At 36.4% G+C, this 9,947-nt stretch overlaps 2 protein-coding genes across 2 annotated transcripts; both read right to left on the bottom strand.

Annotated features, from left to right (window-relative positions):
- Window positions 1-2,817: 2,817 nt before the first annotated feature.
- LOC120198844 (transcription factor SCREAM2-like) lies at window positions 2,818-5,824 on the bottom strand. The gene is made up of 6 exons (XM_039200093.1): window positions 5,480-5,824; window positions 5,255-5,350; window positions 5,085-5,150; window positions 4,912-4,989; window positions 3,144-3,461; window positions 2,818-3,058 (listed from the first exon to the last, which is right to left on the bottom strand). The coding sequence occupies exons 1-6, from the start codon at window positions 5,822-5,824 to the stop codon at window positions 3,035-3,037; spliced, it is 927 nt and encodes a 308-aa protein (XP_039056024.1). The 3' UTR covers window positions 2,818-3,034.
- Window positions 5,825-8,275: 2,451 nt separating this feature from the next.
- Window positions 8,276-9,941, bottom strand: LOC120198851 (probable E3 ubiquitin-protein ligase RHG1A). Its single transcript, XM_039200099.1, has 5 exons — window positions 9,654-9,941; window positions 9,203-9,268; window positions 8,938-9,036; window positions 8,720-8,860; window positions 8,276-8,643 (listed from the first exon to the last, which is right to left on the bottom strand). Exons 1-5 carry the CDS (start codon window positions 9,894-9,896, stop codon window positions 8,512-8,514), a joined length of 681 nt encoding a protein of 226 aa, XP_039056030.1. The 5' UTR covers window positions 9,897-9,941; the 3' UTR covers window positions 8,276-8,511.
- Between the last annotated feature and the right edge of the window lie 6 nt (window positions 9,942-9,947).

Raw genomic sequence — 9,947 nt, 5'->3', positions numbered from 1 at the left:
ACATAAAACTTTACAGGCACATACAAAACACTGTTGTGAGAATTGTCTCGTATGTGGACGAACTGTCAATATTATATTAATAAAAAGCAAAAAGCGCAAGGCGATCCTCAGCTTTTCCATTTGAGACGTTGGACCGATTTGTCACATGGGGAGAGCAGTCACTATTTCGCTCTGCTCATTAGCCTATCTAAATGCAAAACTAAACCATGGCATGTAATTAATGTGCAAGCGAAAGGATGATTAAAGGGTCCATCAGGTTCCCCTCACTCCATAATAATTTAAAACCACAATTTCCTCAACTGTCTCTCTCATGATTTCAATGCCTATGGCTTGTGGGCAATTTTTGGCATATGCATTATTGTGCAGCAATATGAAAGGTAAATGGGAAAGAGATTAATGAGACGAAATAAATGACTTCCAGGAACGTGTGTCGTCCACGTTGATAAGCTTGCAAAAGGAGAATGATAAGTAGCACTTCAACAGACTTTGAGGTCATGCTTCTGTTCAGTAGAAAGGAAGGGGTAAAAACCAAGGCAATGAGATAGTATTATGAACTAAAAACTTTATATTTACTCTCTTCGTCTTCCGAAATATTTACCTCATATAAAATTCGAGTTTCAATTATTGCTTGAAAACGATTTGTCACCCGATATCAATGGAATTGCCTCACCTCCTCGTCTAGGGAGGATCTCATAGTAATTCAACATAACCACCCGGTCCACCCCTATTTACCGTAATGGAAAGTAGAGGCCAAACTTTATGTTACTGTTAGTATTATTAACATGACAAGAGCCAGCATTTCATCTCTCCTGCAGCTTGCTTAAATGTCTCCTCCACCGACACTGCCTTGGGAAATTGTTCAAACGCTCCACTGGCCTAATCCAACAAAACAAAAGACAACCCCACGTTGTCAGGCTATGTAGTTTAATTAATACGGCAGACATAAAAATCCCTTGAATATATACAAAACGAATCAATTACAGATTCTTTCCAAGAGCAGCTATTGAAGTACACAATTGCTGCCACCATGTGTCTCGAGTTTCAATGGTAATCATATTCAATTAATTTTACCTCTATGTTTTCCCACCAATTAAAGCCTAATGGAAAATTATAGCCAACTATAGTTTACAACTGAAATCTAGTGTATACGTTCATGGACGTGGATCATATTCCACGATATCGGTCCGAGCAAATGTTAGTAGTCACCACCTCCAGCTGATGCTTTTCTAATATGCACAAGATGGTGGCTAAAATCCCCGGCTTCCTTGGGGATACAGACACCGATTTGCGCATCATCCAGCACATCGTAAGGACGATATTTGGAGAAAACAGTGTTTGAAAGCAAGCTGGAGCTGTTTGGTCATGATCAACAATTGTTGAACTCTTTTGTTTCTCAAGCTTTTGTTCTTAGAGTGTTTGGAGAGTCTGTTGAAGGCTTTTGATGTATATTATTGCTTCATCAACAATGCTAGACTTGTCTACCCATACAAGATTTAGGATCAAACAGTTATGTCCAGATGGGTGCATTTAGCACCAAATTCATTAGCAATCGAACAATTTACTGCAAGTTCTTGTACCAAGATATATTTCAAACATTTTTTTTTCAATAAACAAACAAATCATAAACTGGAAACCTGCGCATACAACATCAGTCCAGTTCTGAAGCAACTAAAAGTCAACATTTGAAAAAAAAAAGGTGCAACTTTCGAATAATAAAAGGTAAAGTTAACTATATGAATGAACAATATTAATTAAGAATGAAATTTGTTTTGTCTCCCTGGTCCACATTCTGCAATATATTAAAGTATATCGTGTACCAGATAGTTGAAATTTAAAATCAACAGACCAATAAATAGCACCGCTTAATGAATAAGGAAATCAACAAACAGACGTACGAAAGAAAATTAATGCAGCTCTGAAGAAAAATCTTTATTCTGCCAAGGACAAGGGTAGAATCCCCTTGCTATTACCGAAATACTCTCGTATCAGATCATAGATTGCACTTTATATCTAATTGAAAAGAAATTTTATCATTCAGAAATAATAGTAAGGGCATGCAGTAAATATAACGCCGTTACTTTATAGATAGATTTAATGGGAAGCCGGCTCTCTTTGATTTCGATGTCCCTTAGGCAAATAACTTCTTCCCTCCTCCTTTTTCTGTCTCCGCATGCTCCGGTTGATCAACACAACCATTATTAGTCTTTCCATTTTCAATCCCTCATTTTCTACCTCTCATTTGACCCTCCTTTGCCATGGCTGCTGCACCCCCTCCTCTTTATCTAGAATCTTGCTATTAAACCTTGAATTATGGGGTTTTATGACTTGACTTTTACTTCAATACAGCTATCAGTTTATAACATAATTAATTTTTCTTGGGAAGACTGGAGCGATTGTAAATTCGTAATATGGTGAGAAAAGTTGGCAAAGATAGAAAGGTGGCGAAAGTGTAAAGTGAGGAAGATGATGAAAAATTACAAGCCTGAGATGATGCCGTTCTTTGGCTTCAAGACAAAAACTGAAGTTAGGCTCTTTTTGTTCAAATGTTCAGTTCACTAAAAAGAGTTTATATATATCCAGTGGGCCCCTGTTTTCTTGACTTTTATTAGTTTTACCCTTTTTTTAAAGATAGTATATCCCTTATTTACAACACTGACATTTCAGAAAAAAATCATTTTATAATAATATTCTCTGTGACGCCAAATAAAAATCTTATTAGGTGCCACAATAATTCTCTTTAGAACACATTGCTTGAGAAGAGAAGATCCTGAGATCCTGAATTTTAACTCTATAGAAATAGTAATTATAGTTATCACTTAGTGTAAACCTGTACAATCTGAAACATAAAATAAACGGAACAAGTATGGAATGCCATGTTCCAATATAATTTGTAGCTTCTATGGTGTCTGAACCAGAGCAATAGTTTGGTCTCAGTTTTATTATACATCTTGTTTCTTGGGGACCCCTGCTTGGCTAAGACACACCTGATGAAGAGCTATTCCCAGCATGATTCATCTCTAATCCCTGCTGTGACCTACCTGCCTGCCTTGCATATTTCCTTCACACTCAAAGAAAACGAATAAGTGTTTTGCATTAATTCAGACTGCTCTGACAGATGCATTACATGTTAATGCTAAAATTACCTTGGAAGATGTCGAGTGAGTAAAAGAACCATAGTGTGCCCCAGCAGATGATCCAAAACCAATTGAAGCTTCCAAGTTAGACATATAAGCTGCAGAAGGTGCAACTGGCAGATTTGAGATGGTGGACGGATCGGAAAGATTAAAAGGTGTATTCATCGTGCTTTCTTCATTTGAAGAAAATGTGCCTGCTCCTATGATGGGACTGAAGAATATGTGTCCCTTATCATAGCCCGTGTCTGTAGGATCCATTTGCATGGGCTGTGGTACTCCAGGTAAGCACATTGGGTACAGATTCAATCCATTTTTCATTGACAACATCTGCAATGGTAATGAAACAAATCAAATTTACTTTTTACTATTCTAGCTCAATTCGTAATTGCACCATAACATCCAACAAATTAAACTAAAGAAATAAAAACAAGTTATCACTAAGCATGATCTTATCACCGTAACAAATGGTAATTATATGCAACAAATCAAACACATGATCTTATCACCATAACAAATTATAAATGCACAAAATAAATAATTCCATTTGTCTTTGGATGATGTCCATGGCCATCACCAGAAACAAACTAAACTAAGCATGGAACTAAAAGCATTGGTGTCTAACCCACCCCTTTCCTCTGAAATGCAGACTGATTAGTAGAAAACAATTACAGAAACTGCTTTGTCCTATTGTCATTGAATAATAGAGCATGAGCATTACGCTTGCTTCCTCTCCATAAATTCAGGTAGTACAGATTATCGAACTTAGACAATGCCATGACATCATTAAATGCCAATATTGCAGGGTCTTTAATATAATTCACAACGATTTTCTTCAGTGCCTCAGGAAACTAACATATTACCATTTGGTTTAGTCATATCATAGCTGCGAAGCCAAACATAAAAGTTTTTGCAACCAAAGAATTCAATAGGTTGGCTACCAAGAAAGTCAAGCATGTCATGTTAGTTATATGGATGTATCCTACCACCCTAGAGATTTGTTAGTGAAGAACTTCATCATGACCAAGTTGAGCTGATGAGGTTACAGATGGCTAAACACATAAGCAGACAATTCCAGGGCAGCAGGAGAGCCCAAGAATGGTCTTACCACAGACATTCGCCGAAAGCAACTCCTGATAGCAAAAGATTAATGTTGCAGTCCTCAACCTTATCTGAAAATATTGGAAACGATTAAGCCAACCGCAAGACAATCAACCAACCACCATTTAGTCATGGAAGTGACAGAGCTTGGTAGCTGAAATTGTGGGGGTGCCAGATTTGCTCTGTGTTATGGTATATTGGATGATCTTTTCAAAGTATAAGGCTGATTGCTTATAGTAGTTTGAAGAGAGCTCCGACTCTATTAATGGAATGTAGAGGCAGAGAAGTAGGAGAAAAGAAGAGGTGGTGATAGAGGAAAAAAACAGCAACCTTCTGCTTCGTGCTCGGAAGGAAAAAGGAACTTGACTATGCAAGACAAGAGAGGAGTATGCATATCTTATAGGAAATGGCAAAAGGGATGGAAAACATGTAGGAAGCATCATGGATACAAATGATTATTATGGAAAATTATTTGATACACGGCGTAAATTTTAGTTTAAACAAAACTCCTACAATTCTTAAATCCTGAAGAGCATAGTCAGCTCAGCTATACAGGAATGACGTAGCATTTGAGTAACAAACAACAAAATCAAACACGTGATAATTATCACTAAAAATTGAAAACGACATCGTAAGAAAACAGAAAGCAGATATCGCCGAAATAGAAGAGATTATTCACCAGTACTTGAAGCTGAAGCTGAAGCTGAAGCTGTTTTAAATACTCGATCGCCTCATCAAGCATCGAAGCCTTATCGGTCTATCACTCAAAAAAATTTCAAAACCATATATTACATTATTAGAAGAAAATGAAAAAAGAGAAGGGTTTTTCTGGTCATGGACGATTTTAGATACCTTGTTGGAGTTTGGGATTAGATTCTGTAAAGCTTTCATTTTCTCATTAATCCGACTCCTCCTCCTCTGCCAAACATAAACAATCAAACTTTTTTTTTGGCCAAAAATTAAATTTCTTATAGATTTCTTATTTTCTAAGAATTTAAATAAAACTGTTAAGAAAGTCGAACCCTTTCTGACAAACTATGGACTTCGGCTGCTTTGCTTCGCTTCGATGAAATCCGTGGCCGTTCTTGATTTGATGGCACCAACGTTGCATCCGGGACCTTCCAGATTAAATAATAGTAAGTTTAATCTAAGATTTCCCAATTGGAGGAAAAACTAAACCTTTCACCTTTTCTTTTAAGAAGGAAAAGAGCTTTGACACTTGAGAATATTATTTCAAATTCTTTTACCTCGCTGTCATAACTGAAACCGCTGGCTGGATATAAGGCATTGTCAGCGCTGTCTTTAAAGTTGGGTCCAAAATAAGTTTCAGGATCAGAGAAATTGACTGCAGGCTCTGATTCGGCTTGAATAGCCAATCTACCGAGCCGGTCGCGATCCACAAACGAAATTGCCATCCCAACGCCGGAGTTAAATGCCGGGATAGAAATTCCAGGCACTTGAGACGGAAGAGAGTGAATATTCTTACCCTTGAATTGCATGCATAAAGATGAAGATGACGAATAAGGATTGTGAACGATTTGGTTAAGAGTAGTGGAGATTTCTTCGGGTTCCGTATTCGAATGGAGCGTCATCGTACAGATCCGCCATGAAAATGAGTCAGAGAAGAAATTAAATAGAATCGAAACGCAAGCATAAGAAAGAGGAAACGTTGCTGATCCACTTGGTTCTTTACTTTATATTTTTCTGTGCTGATTTATTGAAATCCAGAAGATGATGACTACTTAGACAACAGAGTATGAAGCTTTAGCTTTTATTCTCAAAGTTGCATTGCATAATCAAATTTTCATTAATCTCCCGCCCTAATTAAAACGGACGCCCCAATATTTTTATTTTTTTCTTTTAGCCTCCCACTTTTTATATTCAATTCGAATTTACCACCTCATTTTCATAACATCCAACATTTTTCAAAATTCTAATTTATGTTTTTCCTTCATTGACGCAAAAGGGAATTGAACCTTTACATTTTTAATTAAATTATTAATATTGGATTTCTGTTAATTTTAATTAATTATAAATCAATTTTATGAGTTTTTATTTTTAAAATGATTTATTTTTATATAATATTTATATTATTCTACTTTACAATATTTAAATTTAATAATATTGTGTATTTAAGCACTCGCGATATATTTAGCAATAATAAAATTAATTACTTAAAATTCATTCAATTCTAAATAATCTAAAGTAATTCTGATATTTGTCAAGAATTGATAAGTAAGATTCTCAAATTTCTGGAATCTTAAGACAACAAGATTTATTGTCTCGTCATTAAATTATGGTATTCTAAATATAGAAAAACTAGTCACGTGGCATAAGTTGGTCATGTTGAGCATTTTACAAGAACTAATCATTTCTACTCCTGAATTCCATCAAAGCTACATGTTCGGACAAAGATCCAACAAATTTCCAAACCTTTTTAATGTTCAATAAAGGACATGATATATAAAAATTATATGTGAATTATTCTTTTAAATAAATAGATCCTAAATTCCCAAAAAAACAATTAAAATAATATTTAAACAAAATTATAATCAATATTTGCTTCTAAAACTGACTGTTTTTAGTATATCGGTATTATAAACATTTCAAGGGGACGTGTGTGTAATTAACGTTAAGAACGACAAAAACAAAGAAAAGAAAAAGTCGCAGACAAGGCTCAACCTTTACTGTCTTATCCACCCAAAAACGTCAGCTTGGGCTGAAACTAGCATTAATTAAAAGGAAAAACCAATACTGCAATTCCCGAGGCCATTATCGTCACTTGCGTGGTTGAAAACAAGCCGAACTGTCACCAATCGAGCATGGGATTCTCGAGATTACGGACCCTTTACTCTCCTTTTTCTTTCATTACCACTCACAGAGGCTTCCGTTGCAGGGTTTGCTGGCATTCGGCAAAAGATTCTTTCCCGTTCACCATGCCTCTGGCTTTGTCCGTAAACACACATCGAGCGTAAACGTAGTAAAAATGATAAATTATAAATACTTCTAATCAGTGTTTATATCGTGTGTCAGAATTTGAGATGTTATTACACCATCGTTTACCATAGTGAATCACCGGCGAACATTCCGCATTTAACTTTATGAAAACTAAAACGGTTAAAAATCTTTTAAACACTCAAAATCTCACTTAGATATAATAAATTTTAAATACTCTTGAATAAAAGTACTTATAATTGATTTGATGCTTAAGTACCTCTAGGCTAGACATGCACAGAACCCGGATTTTTTGTGCACCTCTACTCTAGGCTACAAGTATTTATAGCGGTTAACAAAAATGGGAGTGTCAATTGTGGGTGGAATAAGCACGAACCAACTTGCAGTTTTAACACCGTCAGGTTCGAAGTTCACCTTTCTTTGGAAGATGATAAAGGGAATACGAAGAACTTGCCAACTTTCTCTCTTCTTTATTTGGTACTGGGGAACCTGTACGGATTTTGGCTTTAGCTCAAGTGGTATCATTTTCAACAGTGTTACAAGATCGAATCTTCTATGTACAAACTTCTCAATTTTCACAGAAATCTCAAATAGTAGGATGAATACATCAACAGCAAAACAAACTGTTAGAAGTCAGCTCAGCACTAAAGCAAAAGCATGGGCTTCAGCTTGGTTGAAAAGCTTTGTTAAGTATGGGGGTTACTTTCAGACCTGCTTTAATGTCAAAGCATAACTTTTTTCAAGTTGAAGGATTGTGTCAAAAAACATCATTTCTCTGACAAGCCTCCTCTACCCCAATATGTGCAAGCAACTATTGAACCAGACACAACAAACTAGAATACGAGATTATGATTTTGACATTTCAAACCTCCATAATTGAGGGTTCTCCAAATAACTTAGATCCTGAGATTACCATTTAACCTCCAGAGAGAAATTGACAGAAAATGGTTGTCAACGAGACCAATTCCAAAACTCTGTTTCCTCACCCAAGAAATCAAAAGTGCATAAAAAACATAAAGATAATAATCTATGTCGCCATTGGGCTGAAGATTCATACATAAAACTAATATTGCAGGTGTGCAATGATCAGAAAGAAAAATGTAGAAATTAGCTTTCAATTCCCAGATGATTGCTTTCTTTGGACATAATTGCAAGTACGAGGGCCTCTGGCAATCGAATTAGAGTTGCCATTGATTTTCTCGGAGTGAAGACTCGTGAAGGCTGCTTTATGGCAACATTTGAAGGCTAAGCCACAAACTTCAGTGTATGGTTTTTCTTTCTCTGACCCGAGAAAGAAATAATTTCCAGAAAACAACGCGTACTCTCATTTAGTCAGACCCGTTGTTTTACAAATGGGGCACAAGTTCTTTTGCATCAACCATTGTTTAATGCAATCAGCATGGAAGTTGTGGCCACATTCCAGTGTCCCAAGGTTTTCTCCATCATCATATTCCACCTGCATATTTGTAAACAATAATTTAAGGGGGGTTTATAGAATCAGCAAAGAAACCACAGATGAGGAAATTCATTACCTGACAAATACAACATGGTTCTGCCTCTAATTGATCTCCTGATGTCCTAGAGTACTTCAGTTGCTTCAGACGGTTTAATATAGTTTCTTCACTTAACCCCGTGCTTACATTACCAATGCGCTCTTCCAGAGCCAATAACTCCTATTACCCACAAAACAATTCTAAAATGAGATTTTTCGCACCGGGAAAAGATATTACATACCAAGGATATATATTACCTCATATGTCATGTTATCAACATCGAGCCGCATATCCCTATGCCGGTCGTGAATATCAGCTACCCCAAAAAATACAGATTGATCAAGGATCATAAAATCCTGACATACAAGCAATATTAGAAAAAAGATGCCAGTGTTAGGTCAGATGTAAACTTTCGTCCATGAATAATAGAAAGGAAATGGACTTCCTTTTCTCATGCTTCCATGATTCAACAGGTGAAGACAGAACTACATCAAACTACACCACAAATATCATAAACATTACCTCAAGTCGCAAGTTCTCGCCCCTACGCATGAGATCCAAGACATGGCGAATCTGCCCCATAACAAACTGTCAGATTCATTTGACAATTTTTCAGATAGAAAAGCATTTAACGTTGGCAAAATAAAATGTGCACAGCTAAAACAAAGATTTCACAAGGTACACATTTACTTTTGTGTGATCAAAGTAAAGACTGAAGTGCCACAAATGAATGAGTAATTCACAGTACTGGTGCAAGCATTTTGTATAACAATGCCGCCCAATGGCATTTCTTTCAAACAAAAGCAACTAGGGAAAAGAACATACACATGTTCTCAAAAAAAGTTAGATTGGAAGCAAATCAAGTACAAATAATGTTAAGAAATCATATTTCTTCAGGTTTCCAATTTTAAGGAAAGGCAAAAACTATCCCAATAAGAAAAAAAAAATGCAGTTATAGCCTTATAGGGCAAACCTCAGATGCAAGAATCCTGCTTCTTCCTTCAGATGCAGCAGCTAAAGTTCGCAATGAATGAGGAATTCCAACTAAACCAGCATCTTGTCTTTCCAGCCATGACACTGGCCTAGGGTATTGACGATGGTTGCCTTGATTAGCTACACCAGACGAAAGCAGCATCTCTTGTGGAGAAGTAGGAAGTACTGAAGCAATAGGAGAATTATTGGCGTTGCCTCCAGATTCAGCTCCAACGGAAGACATCAATGATCGACGAACAAGTTCAGACCATCTTCGTGGGTATTGGGGTGAGGA

This window comes from Hibiscus syriacus, unplaced genomic scaffold, assembly GCF_006381635.1.
Source record: "Hibiscus syriacus cultivar Baekdansim isolate YM2019G1 unplaced genomic scaffold, ASM638163v2 tig00004899_pilon, whole genome shotgun sequence".
Classification (NCBI taxonomy): domain Eukaryota; kingdom Viridiplantae; phylum Streptophyta; class Magnoliopsida; order Malvales; family Malvaceae; genus Hibiscus; species Hibiscus syriacus.
This window is presented reverse-complemented; position numbering and strand designations above follow the sequence as displayed.

Coding starts and splice junctions, on each gene's coding strand:
- LOC120198851 (XM_039200099.1), bottom strand. CDS start 9,896: ATGTCTTCCGTTGGAGCTGAATCTGGAGGCAACGCCAATAATTCTCCT. Junction 9,269..9,653: donor GCAGGATTCTTGCATCTGAG/GTTTGCCCTATA, acceptor TGAATCTGACAG/TTTGTTATGGGGCAGATTCG. Junction 8,644..8,719: donor AACCATGTTGTATTTGTCAG/GTAATGAATTTC, acceptor ACAAATATGCAG/GTGGAATATGATGATGGAGA.
- LOC120198844 (XM_039200093.1), bottom strand. CDS start 5,824: ATGACGCTCCATTCGAATACGGAACCCGAAGAAATCTCCACTACTCTT. Junction 5,151..5,254: donor TCCATAGTTTGTCAGAAAGG/GTTCGACTTTCT, acceptor TATGTTTGGCAG/AGGAGGAGGAGTCGGATTAA. Junction 4,990..5,084: donor TAATCCCAAACTCCAACAAG/GTATCTAAAATC, acceptor TTTGAGTGATAG/ACCGATAAGGCTTCGATGCT.